The sequence below is a fragment of the Antennarius striatus genome, chromosome 14 (genome assembly GCF_040054535.1).
Source record: "Antennarius striatus isolate MH-2024 chromosome 14, ASM4005453v1, whole genome shotgun sequence".
Lineage (NCBI taxonomy): Eukaryota > Metazoa > Chordata > Actinopteri > Lophiiformes > Antennariidae > Antennarius > Antennarius striatus.
The window spans coordinates 631396-648243 of record NC_090789.1 but is presented as its reverse complement, the minus strand read 5'-3'; the positions used below and the strand labels follow the sequence as shown (position 1 = coordinate 648243).

The 16848-nt window shown below is 51.4% G+C and overlaps 3 protein-coding genes across 3 annotated transcripts; 1 reads left to right on the top strand and 2 right to left on the bottom strand.

Moving 5' to 3' along the window:
• Positions 1-459: 459 nt before the first annotated feature.
• Positions 460-6711, top strand: LOC137607065 (germ cell-specific gene 1-like protein). The gene is made up of 8 exons (XM_068332531.1): positions 460-2480; positions 2564-2651; positions 2727-3360; positions 4445-4639; positions 4721-4780; positions 4875-5033; positions 5115-5226; positions 6165-6711. Exons 3-8 carry the CDS (start codon positions 3165-3167, stop codon positions 6709-6711), a joined length of 1269 nt encoding a protein of 422 aa, XP_068188632.1. The 5' UTR covers positions 460-2480; positions 2564-2651; positions 2727-3164.
• Positions 6712-10470: 3759 nt separating this feature from the next.
• Positions 10471-13678, bottom strand: LOC137607098 (visinin-like). Its single transcript, XM_068332594.1, has 4 exons — positions 13664-13678; positions 12613-13099; positions 10905-11016; positions 10471-10609 (listed from the first exon to the last, which is right to left on the bottom strand). The coding sequence occupies exons 2-4, from the start codon at positions 12991-12993 to the stop codon at positions 10524-10526; spliced, it is 579 nt and encodes a 192-aa protein (XP_068188695.1). The 5' UTR covers positions 12994-13099; positions 13664-13678; the 3' UTR covers positions 10471-10523.
• Positions 13679-15436: 1758 nt separating this feature from the next.
• Positions 15437-16554, bottom strand: LOC137607108 (transmembrane protein 238-like). Its single transcript, XM_068332606.1, has 3 exons — positions 16437-16554; positions 15750-15907; positions 15437-15677 (listed from the first exon to the last, which is right to left on the bottom strand). The coding sequence occupies exons 2-3, from the start codon at positions 15898-15900 to the stop codon at positions 15514-15516; spliced, it is 315 nt and encodes a 104-aa protein (XP_068188707.1). The 5' UTR covers positions 15901-15907; positions 16437-16554; the 3' UTR covers positions 15437-15513.
• Positions 16555-16848: the final 294 nt, after the last annotated feature.

Sequence of the window (16848 nt, the reverse complement as noted above, 5' to 3'; positions counted from 1 at the left end):
CTGTCATGTCAGCTCCGCCTTGTGACCATCAGGGCTCCGCCCTTGCTCCTCCCTTTGGTGCAGCTCACCTTTCCGGCAGACCCCCCCTGTTTCGGCTGCCGTCCCATCCTGGTTTAAACATGACTCAGTTGCCCCTCATGTGGTCCGGAGCTGGAATTGTTCCCCTGGGAGGGGGTCCACACGGGGGGTTAGGCTCGTACCCCCCCTGTGGAGGGACCGGGACGGTGAAGTCAGCATCCCTGATGGGAAATCCTTCTGTAGACCCCCTCCCAGTGGGAACAGCAACGGGTCCATCTGGGTTCTTTGGTGGGGGTTGTCAACCAGGAACAGGACCCCGCCCTTCACAGGCTGGGGGCGGAGCTCCCTTCCAGCCGCACCTCTTCCTGGGGTCCGATCAGACGGGGAACGGGAACAATCCGGTCCTGTTCTGAACATCTGAGGTGCTCCTGTCAGGTAAACAGACCCCCCCCCAACCAGGAAACTGCTTCAGGTACCTTCATTCCTGGGGGGGGGGGGGGGTATCCATGGTAACTTCTGCCGTCCGACAACAGTATCAAACCGTGTTTCAGCTGTTAAAGACATGAGACTCAAACCAAAGGGTTTCAGTCCTGATTAGCATGCGATAATAGCTAGCATGAACATGCTAACCGTTAGCAACACGGCGCTAACGCTTTGACCTGCTTTTATGATCTCATTATGAGACGTTATGAAATATACATAACACTCCAGTCGGCAGGAGGTCCAGTTACAGCGGTTCTGTTCTGGTGAACGGCGCTCCTCTGTAGATAGGCTCAGCCCCCTCCACCCCCCACCTCAAAATGTAAAAGAAAAACATTATAGATATATATCATTGACATTCTATTGGATCAGCTGGTCCCAGTGTGTGTGTGTGTGTGTGTGTGTGTGTGTGTGTGTGTGTGTGTGTGTGTTGTAAATAGTCGTCACAGACAAGTCTTGAACTATTCTGTACATCAGATCTACTCATGAATATTTATTGATCTATTTATTGGTTATTTATTGATGTGGCAGTGACATCATCAGACTGGTTCAGCAGGTGATTGGCTGTTGATTCAGGTCAGTAACCATAGAGACCTGACCGAGGAGCTGGTTGTTGACGAATGCTGCTACCCAGAGTTCATTGTGTGTAACCTGAGGTCGTGTTGTGTTGTAACGTCCAGCGGAGAAATAAAACGACAGAAACGCCTCCTGGTTCTCCTGGTTCTCCTGGTTCTCCTGGTTCTCCCGGTTCTCCTGGTTCTGTGTCGCCCCGGCCGCAAAACCAACCCGTCCTTGTTGCAGGGTCCTTCTGTCACCACCAGGGGGAGACAAACAATGAAAGCAGGAAGTTGATCCAGAGTCAGACGTTAGAACATCTGTGTCCAGAACAGTCAAACGTGTCTCTGAGACACAGGTGTCAGTGTCCACAGTCAAACGTGTCTCTGAGACACAGGTGTCAGTGTCCACAGTCAAACGTGTCTCTGGGACACAGGTGTCAGTGTCCACAGTCAAACGTGTCTCTGAGACACAGGTGTCAGTGTCCACAGTCAAACGTGTCTCTGACACAGGTGTCAGTGTCCACAGCCAAACATGTCTCAGACACGGGTGTTAGTGTCCAGTCAAACGTGTCTCTGAGACACAGGTGTCAGTGTCCACAGTCAAACGTGTCTCTGGGACACAGGTGTCAGTGTCCACAGTCAAACGTGTCTCTGGGACACAGGTGTCAGTGTTCACTGTCAAACGTGTCTCAGACACAGGTGTCAGTGTCCACGGTCAAACGTGTCTCTGGGACACAGGTGTCAGTGTCCACGGTCAAACGTGTCTCTGGGACACAGGTGTCAGTGTTCACTGTCAAACGTGTCTCAGACACAGGTGTCAGTGTCCACAGTCAGACATCTCTGGGACACAGGTGTCAGTGTCCACAATCAAGCATTCAAATCAAGATTCAGGTGTCAACAGGATGTAATTAATATATAAACAAGATGTAAACAGGAAACACGTATGCTTGGCGTGACGGATCACCAGCCGTGGGATCAGGATGGCGTCCAGCTGTTGAGGAGGGCGGGGTTTAGTTGCCGGACCGTAAACAAGCCTCACGCCTCTAATCTGATCTATACATCCTGTCAAAGTAATCAGTGTGAGGTCAGAGGTCATGGGTCACATCCACAGCGGAGGAGAGATGATGGTGATCAGGAACCGTATAGTGCCGGAACGCAGCAGATGGACGGGGGGGGATTAGGAGGGAATCTGGGCGGGGGCGACGATGAGGAGGAGAGGTGAAGGAGTCCCCGTCGGGGGCGGGGCCAAAGGAGGCGGCGCATCCCCAACCCGGTGAGGGGAGCGCTCGTCGACGGCGTTCAGTTCATCCAGCTGCTCCTGAACGGCGGCGGAGTTATCCGATCAGACGCCCCCCAGGGAAGATTCCATCTGATCCGAGGACGAGGAGGAAGCGAGGGATAATGGGTAAACGCCGCCTTTAGGACGTGAGTAGTCATGTGATCCTTCATCTGCTCTACGTGTGTGATGATGTCATCTGTTTGATTAACCCAGACTCCGCCTCCTTCAGGTGTTCACAACAACGACAGGATTCCCAAACGTGAGCAAACGCATCAGCGGAGAGGCGGGGCTTCACTGATACATCCGACAGAGTCCAGGTTCGTACAGCGAAGCGATCAGTGTGTCACTAGTAGTGTGTGTGTTAGTGACTAGTGTGTGTGTTGCCTCTCCAGGTGGTCGTCGTGATCGGCGTATTTGGGCGCGGCCAACCGGACCGGAACGCGGCGAGTGGCGATGGAAGAGGGGCGGAGCCTCACCTCAGACAGGAGACTTGCCACGCCTCTGGCCGCGCCCGTGACATCAGGAAGAAGGCGGGGCTGAGTTCCTCCTGCACATCTGTCTCCTCCTCGCTGAGAGCGATTAAACCACCGCTCCTTGACTCCGCCCCTCCCTCAAACCCCGCCCCCTGCACTCGAACTCTGACCTCTGTTCTACTTCGCCAGCCCCCCTAATCCCTCCGTCTCCTCCTTCATGAATACGTCTCAGCCCCGCCCACCTCACCGGACGCCCCTCTGGACTCCTCCCCCGGCTCCTCGGATCCTCCTGATTGGCCGGCGGCCGGACGGTGTCCTGATCTGATTCGTCCGGCGGGTTCCCGTCCAGACGCCGCCATGCTGGAGAACCTGTCGCGGCGGCAGCGCTCGCTGCTGTCGCTGCTGCTCACCTCGCTGGCGCTCAGCCTGTCGGTGTCGGCGTTCTGCACGTCGTACTGGTGCGAGGGAACGCACAAGGTGGTGAAGCCGCTCTGCCTGTCGCCCGTCAAGATGAAGAACTGTGGGCAGAACGACAGCCAGCCCTACACCACAGGTGAGGGGGGCAGCGCAGGTAGCCCGTTAGCACAGGAAGCATGTTAGCGGAGGTAGCCTGTTAGCATAGGTAGTCTGTTAGCGCAGGTAGCTCGTTAGCGGAGGTAGCATGTTACAGTGGTAGCCCGTTAGCGGAGGTAGCCTGTTACAGCAGTAGCCTGTTAGCAGTTGTGGCATGTTACAGTGGTAGCCTGTTAGCGGAGATAGCCCATTAGCGGCAGTAGCTCGTTAGCAGCGGTACCTCTTTAGCGGCAGTACCTCGTACGCGGCAGTAGCTCGTTCATGGCAGTAGCTCGTTAGCGGAGGTACCTCTTTAGTGGCGGTACCTCGTTCGCGGCAGTAGCTCGTTAGCGACAGTAGCTTGTTAACGGCAGTAGCTTGTTAGCGGCGGTACCTCGTTCACGGCAGTAGCTCATTAGCGGCAGTAGCTCGTTAGCGGCAGTAGCTCGTTCATGGCAGTAGCTCGTTAGCGGGGGTACCTCTTTAGCGGCAGTACCTCGTACGTGGCAGTAGCTCGTTCATGGCAGTAGCTCGTTAGCGGAGGTACCTCTTTAGTGGCGGTACCTCGTTCGCGGCAGTAGCTCATTAGCGACAGTAGCTTGTTAACGGCAGTAGCTTGTTAGCGGCGGTACCTCGTTCACGGCAGTAGCTCATTAGCGGCAGTAGCTCGTTAGCGGCAGTAGCTTGTTAACGGCAGTAGTAAGCACCTGATAAGCCCCGCCCCCCACCAGGAGGGGGCGGGGCTTAAACGTTACCAGAACATTCCTCGTCCTCCTCCAGCAGCTCATTGTTCCCTGAAATATTCCACCAGCGCCTCATATTGCTGTATTCTACGCGGGATTATCAGAGATTGCAGTAATCTGGCTTTGTTGCTAATCTCAGAACTTTGAATCATCTCCACGTTATCTGGACCCCCCCGCCCCCCCTTCTCCGGCGCCGCTAATCTCTAAGCCTGTTTGTTCCGTGTGGCGTTCCATGTCGGCGCCAGCAGCTTACCTCAGGATCAGTGTTCCAGGGCGGCGTCGGTTACACTGCCGCTGACCGGCAGTTAATCCCACGGCCTGTCCTGCCCCTCTGCCCCCCAGAAACCCCCACCCCAGACCCCAGGAGCCCCGCCTCCAACGCCACGCTGTCGCCGCTGCAGAGGGAAGAGCAGGCCAGGGCGAAGCGGAAGCAGCTGGCGAACGCCGTCCACTACATCTGGGAGACGGGCGAGGACAAGTACATGCTACGCTACTTCCACACCGGCTTCTGGCTGTCCTGTGAGAAGCACAACGAAGGTTCGTCCTGATTGGACGCTGTTTAACCCGTCTGCGACGCTATTGGTTTCCTCCCTGACCCCTGCTGTGATTGGTCTACAGGTGAGGACCAGGAAGAGAAGTGTCGGAGCTTCATCGAGCTGACGCCAGGAGAGACTCAAGGTGGGTGCTATGCTAACGGGGCGGCTAGCTGAGCGGGCGTGGTGACTTCCTGTTCGGCGGTGACTTCCTGTTCGGCGGTGACTTCCTGTTGCAGGCGTGCTGTGGCTGTCGGTGGTCAGTGAGTTCACCTACATCGGCCTGCTGGCGATGGGCTTCCTGCTGATGGTGGTGGAGGCCATGTGTCTCTGCGCCAACAGGGACATGAACGCCCTGAAGATCAACGCCTTCGCCGCCATGTGCACCGTCCTGTCAGGTGAGTGGGCGTGGCCAGGGGGAACCGGCAGCGTGGCTCCTCCCCCACCTACTCACCTCTGTGTTGGCTCCCCCTCCTCAGGCATGATGGGGATGGTGGCTCACATGATGTACACCACCGTGTTCCAGATGACCGTCAGCATCGGCCCCAAAGACTGGAGGCCCCAGACCTGGGACTACGGCTGGTCGTTCGCGTGAGTGTCTGAGGCCACGCCCCCAGGTCTACTGGTTTAGGGGGGAGGAGTTAACCGACGGGGTATAACACCAGTTTAAAACGGGTTAAGACTAGGTTAGAACAGGTTTAGACTAGTGTAAAACAGGTTTAGACTAGGTTAAAACAGGTTTAGACTAGTTAAAACAGGTTTAGACTAGTGTAAAACAGGTTTAGACTGGTTGAAATCAGGTTTAGACTGGTTGAAATCAGGTTTAGACTGGTTTAAATGAGGTTTAGACTGGTTTAAATGAGGTTTAGACTAGTTTAAATCAGGTTTAGACTGGTTTAAATCAGGTTTAGACTGGTTTAAATCAGGTTTAGACTGGTTTAAATGAGGTTTAGACTGGTTTAAATGAGGTTTAGACTGGTTTAAATGAGGTTTAGACTGGTTTAAATGAGGTTTAGACTGGTTTAAATCAGGTTTAGACTGGTTTAAATCAGGTTTAGACTGGTTTAAATCAGGTTTAGACTGGTTTAAATCAGGTTTAGACTAGTTTAAATCAGGTTTAGACTGTTTTAAATCAGGTTTAGACTGGTTTAAATGAGGTTTAGACTGGTTTAAATCAGGTTTAGACTGGTTTAAATCAGGTTTAGACTGGTTTAAATCAGGTTTAGACTGGTTTAAATGAGGTTTAGACTGGTTTAAATGAGGTTTAGACTAGTTTAAATCAGGTTTAGACTGTTTTAAATCAGGTTTAGACTGGTTTAAATCAGGTTTAGACTGGTTTAAATCAGGTTTAGACTGGTTTAAATCAGGTTTAGACTGGTTTAAATCAGGTTTAGACTGGTTTAAATCAGGTTTAGACTGCTTTAAACAGGTTTAGACGACATGTGAAGTGTTAGCTGTTAGCCTTCCTGCTACAGGTGTCCTCTAGCTAACCCAGACGTTTGCCCCCCCCCCCACCCCCACCCCCCCAGCATGGCCTGGCTGTCCTTCAGCTGCTGTATGGCCGCCGCCGTGGCGACGCTCAACTCCTACACCAAGACGCTGATCGAGATGAAGCACCGCGCCCGCGTGCGATTGGACGAGGTCCGGGCCGCCGCCCACGCCCCCTCCTACGAGGAGGTGGTGCGGGCCGGAGGGGGCGGGGTTTACTCCATGAGTCAGCTGATCCAGCTCGGCCAACAGGGGGCGCTGCTGGACCCCTTGTGGCCCAGGGGGGTCGGGCCGGCGGTAGGACAGCTGGCCTGCGGCGCTGGGGGGGCGCTGCTTGTTGGTGGAGGGGGGGTGGGAGCGGTGGGAGGAGCTGGGATGGGGGTGGGAGGGGCTGAGGTTGGAGGAAATGGGACGGGGGGCGTGTTTTTGGGGATGCTGGGGGAGGCGGGCGTGGGGGGGGCAAGGCTGCTGGACCATCAGGGCGTGGTGGTGATGGGGGGGTGCAGCGCCGACGGGTGTGAGGACTGCGAGCGAGAGATGGAGCGGATGGACAGCCAGCAGGAGGAGGGAGAGGACTCGCTCTGTTGAGGGGGGGTCACTGTGATGCGTTTGGGGGGGGCAGATCAGGGTGATGCGTTCGGGGGGGCAGATCACTGTGGTGCATTCAGGAGGGGGTCACTGTGATGTGCTCGGGGGGGTCACTGTGTTACGTTCGGGGGGTTCACTGTGATACGTTCAGGGGGGGGTCACTGTGATACGTTCAGGGGGGGGTTCACTGTGATGCGTTCAGGGGGGGTTCACTGTGATGCGGTCAGGGGGGGGTTCACTGTGATGCGTTCAGGGGGGGGTTCACTGTGATACGTTCAGGGGGGGGTTCACTGTGATGCGTTCAGGGGGGGGTTCACTGTGATGCGTTCAGGGGGGGTTCACTGTGATGCTTTCAGGGGGGGGGGGGGGGTGACTGTGATGCGTTCGGGAGGGGGTCACTGTGTTACGTTCAGGGGGGGGTCACTGTGATGCGTTCAGGGGGGGTCACTGTGATGCTTTCAGGGGGGGGGGTCACTGTGATGCGTTCGGGGGGGGTCACTGTGTTACGTTCGGGGGGGGTCACTGTGATGCGTTCAGGGGGGGGTCACTGTGATGCGTTCGGGGGGGGTCACTGTGATACGTTCAGGGGGGGGTCACTGTGATGCGTTCAGGGGGGGGTCACTGTGATGCGTTCAGGGGGGGGTCACTGTGATGCGTTCAGGGGGGGTTCACTGTGATGCGTTCAGGGACCTCAGCAGCTGTTGGACATCAGCAGATTCGAATTCTTGCGATTTTAGATCTTTAAAGTATTTTCTTGTGATTTGATTTGTCTGTTTTCTGTGTGGTGCCCTGTGATTGGCTGAGGGGGAGGCTCTCCTAGGAGCTGATTGGCTGCGGGGGTTTGACTTGTGTTTCAAATAAATCTTCATATGAACACAAACCAACTGGTGAAGCTGGAGCCTTTATTAACCCCCCCACACCCTCTGAAAGCCCCTCCCCTTCCCCGCCAGCTCCGCCCAGGTGTGGAACATCTGGTGGTGGGAGGAGCTTAACTTCAGGATGAGATGATTAAAGTCTGGAGGTTCTGTTCTGATAATCCGGCGGTTATCTGGGGGTTAAGCCTGAGGTGGGTTTAATGCTATCGCTGGTAATCCAGACAAACCGCCAGATTAACCATCTGAGGCCGACGCCCCTCTCACCTGAGGAGGAGGAGCCTCCACTCACCTGTCAACGGTCACCAGAGTCCCGTCCCATAAAGCTGGATTAACCTAGTCAGGCTTCCTCTTCCTTATCTGGCTTCACTTACCCAGACATCCACCCTCCAGATTTTCGGTACCATAAAGCCGGCTATCAACTCACTAATTCAATCCAGACTTGTCCACTTTAGATCTGTGCGCGCTCACATAAAAAGGGCGGAGTTTGCTGCATGCGACCAATCACAAACATGCAACAAACCGGCCCGAGACGCATATTTCACAACGGAGGAGCGAACAATAATAATTAATAAATACGATCAATACAAATCAATAATCCAGGTAAACAGCAACACAGCTGCAGCTGCCAAACGGAGCAAGGATCTCTGGGAAAACATGGCCGACTGCGTCAATGAGGAAGTTAGTGCCATTATAATATTACTGCCCCACTATGATGCACTTGTGTATCTGACTACAGTAACATGTGTGTGTTCATACATGTGTGTGTGAACCACATGTTTGGTTATGACATGTGATCGTAGCCCCGTGACCTTATGAACAGCTCTACGTACTGTGTTCTTCACAGGTTTTCAGCATCGCCAACACAATACATTAAAGTACCGATCAATCAATCAATCAATCCATGATTTACTGAAACAAATCATTGATCAATGACATTCTATCTGTGTCTTTCTTGTAACCCGTCCAACGAGGGATTTCAGGACATCATAATAATGACCAACATCACTCAGAAATATATTAACTGTCTCAAAGACCCTCAGGTCAATGCACACTGTGGGGGGCTGTCAGCGCGTGGTTGGGGTGCGTTCCATTCCTGATGTGAGGCTCCAGCAGCTGACAGATGTAATGTAACCCCTCCCCCCAAAACCTCTACCTTTCTACAGTCATTGTTCAGCCAATCCCACCGGATTACAGCCATCCCTAAATATTCTCTCTGCCTGAGCGCTCTGCACACAAGCTGTGACCCGAGATCCACCGGGTTCTCAGGGAACGGACGGCCCGTTTTCAGGAGAACCGATTGGTCAGTAGGTGGGGCTGTTATACCTGCTGAGCTCTGATTGGTCAGTAGGTGGGGCTGTTATACCTGCTGAGCTCTGATTGGTCAGTAGGTGGGGCTGTTCTACCTGCTGAGCTCTGATTGGTCAGTAGGTGGGGCTGTTCTACCTGCTGAGCTCTGATTGGTCAGTAGGTGGGGCTGTTATACCTGCTGAGCTCTGATTGGTCAGTAGGTGGGGCTGTTATACCTGCTGAGCTCTGATTGGTCAGTAGGTGGGGCTGTTATACCTGCTGAGCTCTGATTGGTCAGTAGGTGGGGCTGTTATACCTGCTGAGCTCTGATTGGTCAGTAGGTGGGGCTGTTATACCTGCTGAGCTCTGATTGGTCAGTAGGTGGGGCTGTTATACCTGCTGATCTTATCCTGAACTTATCCTGCTCCGGAGCAGGTTAGGTGTTCAGCATAGGTTACCACGACAACGTAGCCCGATAGAAAGTCAGCCACCTCTATGGTACCGAAAAGCCAGGGTTAAGCCTGAAGTTATCTAAGCTGTAATCCAGCTTCATGGTACAGGCCTCAGGTCAGTGTGTTGTTTGTTTGTTTGTTTGTTTTGGTAACACATGGGTGAAGGAGGCGGAGCTATCACAAAACATTTTAATATGTAAACACAGAGACTCCTCCCTTGTTTCCCTCCTTCCTTTGTTTACTTCCTTCCTTTGTTTACTTCCTTGTTTCCCATTTTGTTTCCCTCCTTTCCTTCCTGTTTCCTTCTTTTCTCCTTTCCCTCCTCCCTTTCCTATTTGCTTCCTTGTTTCCCTTCCTTCTCACCTTCCTCTTTTCCTCCTTCCATGCTTCCTTCTTTCCTTCCTGTTTCCTTATTTCTGTTTCCTTCCTTCTTTAGTTTCCTTCCTTGTTTCCCTCCTTCCTCATTTCTTTCCTTCCCTCCTCCCTTGTTTCCCTCCCTCCTTCCTCCCTCCCTGTTCTGATGATGTCATCACTACTGGTCGCAGTGATGACATCATTCCCGGAGGGATGACCTTTGACCCTGGTTTCGGGTGACACACAGACAGGAGCGGTTCTGACGGCTCAGGGTTTATTGATGGATCCGTTCTGATCAGACCAACACAAGATCAAACCTACTGTCAGGTCTGGACCAGGATCTGGATCTGGATCTGGAAGTGAATCTAGACCTGAACCAAGATCTAGAGCTGTACCCAGATCTAGACCCCAACCAGGACCAGAATCTGAATCTGGACCGGGACTCAGACCAGGACCTGAACCTAGACCCGGTCCAGACCTGGAACCAGGTCTGAGCCGGGTCCCTGGGGGTGGGGCCACAACAGGAAGTGAGCTGGAAGTGACAACAGGGTCCGGTCCCCTAGAGACCAGCAGGATCCATAGAAACAAACATGAACAGAACCTACAGGAGGTCACATGACACCAGAACCCATCGTGACCCAGCTGCTAACACATCATCAGTAGCTTTAGCCCCTCCCCCCCTGGCGTTTATTGATCACTAGTCAGATAAAAAAACACGCGTCGTAGCGGCTAACCTGTTAGCTACAGACTGAACATTACAGAGACCCTGGAGGTGTGACAGGTCAACGCCCACACCTGTGGGGGGGTCGGCGGATGGAGGCGGAGTCTGTGGGGGCGGGGCCTCTTATTTTGCAGGCTGATACTGGATCAGACGAAGAGCCGCATCGTTTTCCAACACGCCCTGGATGAACTCGCCTTCAGCCACCCGCTCTGGAGGAGGAGGAGGAGGAGGTTAGTGAGGGCCTCAAGGCTCCGCCCACATCCACATCACTCTTTAAAATCAGCTTCAATTAGCCAATGAGAGCAGGAGGAGTTTATGACATCACTGTTATCATCAGTTTGATCAAACATCCAGAATCTGGAAAAGTTTTGTTTTCCTCAACAGATGAGAAAAAACACGTTTTTACCAAAATAAAAGAAAAGACACTCAAAGAACCTGAACCAAGGGTCACCTGGGGTTCACCACAGGTTCACCTGAGGGTCACCGGAGGGTCACCATTCTCACCGTTGTCTTTCTTCTCGAAGTACTTCCAGAGTTTGTCGGCTCTCTTCTCAGGTGTGTTTTCATCTTCAGGCAGGTGAGAAATTTCGTCTTTGGGGATCAGCTTGAAAATCGCCTGTGAGGAAAAATACAGACGATCAGGAAGGACGTTAGTTTCACCATCAGGGACACGATCTGGACCAGAATCCTGGACCAGAACTCTGGACTAGAACCCTGGAGCAGAGTCCTCTGTTCGTCCTCGGATTCTCAGAGGGATCAGTGTTCTATCGTCTTTAAGATATTTAAATATAATTCTATATTGTGATGTTTTGTGGAACCTTTACTGCTGTAATCTCAGCGTCTGTAATCCGACACGGATTACATTCAGATTCCAGGAAAATTAAATGTGTTCTCAAAATAAAGGTGTGAAATGTTTGCTGACTTCACACCTGATGATCCAAATGATCCTTTATGCAGACGATGCTGATGTTTGTTCCCTTTTCTTTCTCTTCATTCTCTCACATTCGTAAACAAGTGTTTGACGTAGTTTAACTAATCTACTGGAAAAGGTTCAATAGATTAGGTAATCTGTTATTTTAGGGTTATCCCTTAAGCTCATCCTGTTGATGAGCATGTGATGCTAACTAGCATTCATTGCCATAGTTCACTGAATGGAGGCGGTTGAATATAAACCTACTCCTGTGGTGTCTGTATTCGTTATTGATCTGGTTTTACTCTTACTGTCCGTTCTTTAACGTCTTTATCGTCCAATCAGCTTTGATGTCTGTTCTGCTAAAGTTGTAAAGAACTCGTCTGGATGAACCACGGGATGACCAAGACTATAAAAATAAATATGTCCTGAAAATAAACTGAATAGTTTCTTAATGTAATTTTGAAGCATAGCAGCTTCTTCTAAAAATAAAAAGACGTTTGTTTCAACCGATATTCCCACAAAATGAGCCCAACTTTATCTTAAGAAGCTTGTCGAGTCTCAACTGTTCAGATCAATGAGCATAAAATTATAAAATAGATAGATAGATAGATAGATAGATAGATAGATAGATAGATAGATAGATAGATAGATAGATAGATAGATAGATAGATAGATAGATAGATAGATAGATAGATAGATAGATAGATAGATAGATAGATAGATAGATAGATAGATAGATAGATAGATACTTTATTAATCCCGGAGAAAATTGTATGTATCCACTGCTCAGGCATTACATAACCAATAATACTGGATAAACACCAATGAGCATGAAATTATAATTAGAATGAATTTCTAGTGGAATTCAATGTTTTCCACAGAGACACTAAAAAAATCGGATGTTCCTGAAGGACTCTTTGTTCTTGGACCCTCTGAGGTTGGATCGACTTTGGCGTTGGGTCGTCTTTTTTTGTCAAATCGGCTTTGATATCAAACCGACTTTGATGTCAGATCGACTTTGATGTCTATATCGTATGTGATGTCATATCGTCTTTGGTGTTTAATCGACTTTGATGTTGGATCGACTTTGGTGTTGGATCGGCTTTTATGTCAGATCACTTTGATGATGGATCGACTTTGATGCCGGGTTGACTTTGATGTCGGATCGGATTTGATGTCGGATCGATTTTGTGGTCACATCGGCTTTGATGTCGGGTCACATTTGAAGTTGGGATCACCTTTTATATCAGATCGGCTTTGATGTCGGATCAGCTCTGATGTGGGACCCTCCGGACTCACCGTGCAGATCTCCTTGACCTCTGACTTGGTGATGTAGCCGTTCTTGTCCACGTCGAACAGCGAGAAGGCCCACTCCAGCTTCCTGGTGGTCTTCCCCGTGGAGGTCATGTGCAGCGCAATGATGTACTCCTTGAAGTCCAGCGTCCCGTCATCGTTGGTGTCGAAGGAGCGGAAGACGTGCTGCGCGTACGTCTGGGCGTCGCTCTCGGGGAAGAACTTGCTGTAGATGGCCTGGAACTCCTCCTTGGAGATGCGTCCGGTGGGACACTGCCGCTTGAAGTTCTCGTACCACTGGACGATCTCGGTCTCGGTGAACTTGGTGTTGAGCTTCAGCTCCTCCAGGATCTCCTTGGAGACGACGCCGCTCCGGGTGTTGCCCATGGCTGCTGCTGCTGGGGGGGTGCTGGAGGTTCTTGATTGAGAGCTGCGTATCCCTCTGGATCCTGATCCTGGTCCTGGCCCACGCTTCAGCCCAGAGAAGCAGATGCTGTCAAAAGAGCAAAGGCCTCTGGGTAATCTCAGTAAGCCAATCAGCCGCGGCTAATACCAGCTGGAGGTGTGACGGCGGGTTCAGCCCAGTTCAAGGCTGGGGGCTTAGCTGTCCAGGTCTGCTTTGTTTGTTTGTTTGTAACCCCCCACCCCCCACAGTGGTTCATTAATTATTCAAACGCCCCCAGTCCCTTGGTGTTGGGACCCAAAGAACTACAGGAGTCCAGATGGTTCTAGTCCTGCTCCTGTGGGTGGGGGGGGGGCGCTATTCACCATCACTGGTCTCCATGGAGACGCCAGCTCAACACAACAACAAACAAACACACCCGACCAATCAGAGTCCTTCGTCTTTAAACAGGAAGTCATTCTAAGTGAACTTCAGTGATGCTCGTTTTCAAGGTGACGTCATCCAATGAAAATAAAGAACAAACCCCACAAAAAACAGGAAGTGTGTGTGTGTGTGTGTGTGTGTGTGTGTGTGTGTGTGTGTGTGTGTGTGTGTGTGTGTGTGTGTGTGTGTGTGTGTGTGTGTGTGTGTGTGTGTGAGCGTTTTGTCTCCTACCTGTGTGACCAGACGAGTTCAGGACGAGGAGTGATGCTCCGCCTGTGAGCAGCCCAACAAATCACCCTCCTGGCCCCGCCCAGACAGCCTGTGTGGGTGGGGCCACAGCATCAACATGTACCAGTGCGTGTAACAGTGTGTGTACCCTTGCTTTATACTAGTGTGTGTACCAGTGTGTGCACCATTATTTTAGACCAGCGTGTGTACCAGTGTGTACAGTATATCAGTGTGTGTACCATTGTTTTATACCAGTGTGTATACCAGACTGTGTACCAGTGTGTATACCAGGCTGTGTACCAGTGTGTGTACCATTGTTTTATATCAGCGTGCGCACCAGTGCGTATACCAGTTTGTGTACCATTGTTTTATGACAGTGTGTGTACCATTGTGTGTACCATTGTGTGTACCATTGTTTTATACCAGTGTGTGTATCAACATGCTTACACATTTACTTAAATGTGCTAGCTTACTCCAGTTAGCTACAGGCAGCTAACTGAGAAGCTATAAGCTAACATTATTCTCTGCCTCCATCCTGATGAACTTACATAATCAGCAGCAGTGGGCGGACCCACGCCTCCTGTCAGCTGTGCTGCTAAATAAAACTGTGTTTACAGCTCAGGCCCCGCCCCCACGCCTCACCTTGGCTCCACCCCTCACCTCGGCTCCACCCCTCACCTCGGCTCCACTCATCTGGGTTTACCGTCTGGCAGCAGAGAGTCTGCCAGGAGACGTAAAGCCAGCATCACCTCAGGCGCCCCCCCTCACCAAGAATAGCTAACTAGCAGCTAATGCTAACTTGTGTTGACTAATACTGAATAGTGTTACCAATTAGCCACCGAATGAAATGGAAATCAATGATGATGATGATAATGACAGGTTGTGTTTGCTGGTGGATCCGGTCTGATGGTAGATCCGGTCCATCCTGGTGGATCCGGTCCGTCCCGGTGGATCTGGTCCGTCCTGGTGGATCCGGTCCATCCCGGTGGATCCGGTCCGTCCTGGTGGATCCGGTCCGTCCTGGTGGATCCGGTCCGTCCTGGTGGATCCGGTCCGTCCCGGTGGATCCGGTCCGTCCCGGTGGGTCCGGTCCGTCCTGGTGGATCTGGTCCATCCCGGTGCATCCGGTCCATCCCGGTGGATCCGGTCCATCCTGGTGGATCCGGTCCATCCCGGTCCAGCTCTGCTTTGAGGGGATTTTTCCTCCAGGCCACAAACAAACACGTTGGATTTACGGGATTAAGAGTTTTCTTCTCTTGGCTGTGGAGACGGACCAGAACCCCCAGCTGGGTTCACACCGGCGCTGAGGACAGGAGGGGGAATTAACGGGGGGGGGGGGTGACTTTAGACATCAGGAGGATTTGGCAGCAGAGTCGCTTCAGGTCACTGGAAATCTGGGAGTTAAATCTGTTTGGGGCAGGAGGAGCTGCTACTGCCCCCTGCTGGACCACCGACGGGACGCCTCCGAATCACCTGCAGCGTCGCCACCGCTGGACGGATGTTCTGATGGGCCGCTCACCAGCAGAGGTCAGAGGTCAGTCCTCCTCCTCCTCACAGACAGGTCCCGCCCCCTGATGATGTCATCAGGTGGGACGGTGGAACACTTTCTGTATTTTATCACATTTATTATTAAATGTGTGAACGCAGCACAAAGAAAACGACACGTTTATTAAAAAAAACTTTATTGAAATGTAACAGGAGACGGTCCTGAAGGAGAAACAGGAAACGACACAGCGGGCGTGGCCACGCCCTGAAATGCTGCTGAGGTAAACTTGGCATGGCCCCCGCCCCCGGTCACCGCTGGCTCCGGTAGCCCCCCCCCCATCACCGCTCGCTCCGGTAGCCCCGCCCCATCACCGCTGGCTACGGTAGGCGCGGAACTTGCGGCTGAGGGTTCGGGCCAGCAGGTCGACGGCGCTGCCGATGTTCCCCAGCTCCTTCCTGCTGGTCAGGCCGTCGATGTTCCCGCTGTACCACAACACCCACCCCGCCAGAGACGCCAGCACCAGCAGAGCGCCTGTGTGGGGGGGTACGGCTCACGTCAGAAGAACGTGACTCAACACTTTCCCCAGCAGGGGTTAATTCTTACCGGTGTAAACCAGCAGGTCCCCGAAGTCCTGCCCTCTGATCTCTAACGGGGCGAACACGCCCACCAGCAGGGCGGCGCCCCCCAGCAGGTCCAGCAGCACGGCGAGGACCAGCGCCAGTTTACAGTGGGACAGTCCGTCGCACACCCCCATGGTCCGGCTGTCAGACAGGAAATGACATCATCATCATCATCAGGTACCAACAGGAGGAAGACAACCGTCACGATGAACTCCAGTCCAACAGACTGCAGGTCTGTTGTTGTCCTGATGTTACCATGACGATAGTTTTGATTACAAATCATGAGACAAAATTTTTATGGTACATTTTTTTGGCTCCTACAGTTATAAATTCAACCTAGAAATAATCTGGGTGAATTTGTCCCACGTCAGCTACCATACTCTCACAGGTGATGTTTAGGAGTTTTAAGTATTTAATTTTATTTAACAAAGTTACAAAAAAAAAAAATCTGATTAAAGTCGTTAAGAAGAATTCTCTCTGTTTCCTGAGGGTTTAAACACTTGTAATTATTATTAACATCCGTATTCAGTGAAGTAAAAACTCCTCAGCAGAAACGCGTTAAACCTTTTTCTTCAACACAACATCAAATTTCCTGGTTTTACTGATCAGGTGTTCGAAAAAATATTAAATTTAAAAAACGCCGACATGAAATTGAACTATTTTAACTTACTGTTGTCGGTTCGGACGGGTCAAACCCAAACTGTTGTCTTCTCAAACTTTCTCCCGTGTTTCTCTGTACTTCCGGTGTCACCGGAGCCCCACCCGCCACTTCTTCTGTGTTTTCCGGTCACCTGCGCTCCGCCCTCGTGACGTATTTCCTGTCCCGTTCAGATTTAAACAAATAATATCCCGATTTTTACGGTCCACCTCCTGGAAATTGTTGTATAATCATTTTACATTCTTTCTTTACTGGGTTTCGTTTTGAATTAAAATATTTATGAAATATAAAATAAAATAAATAATAATATCCTGATATTTTCCTTCTGGAGGCTCTATTTCCGGTTTGTATCCCGTCTTTTTACTGATTTAAATCTTTATTCCTTCCTGCTTCTCTTTGTTGTGATGTTTCGTTATTTTACGTC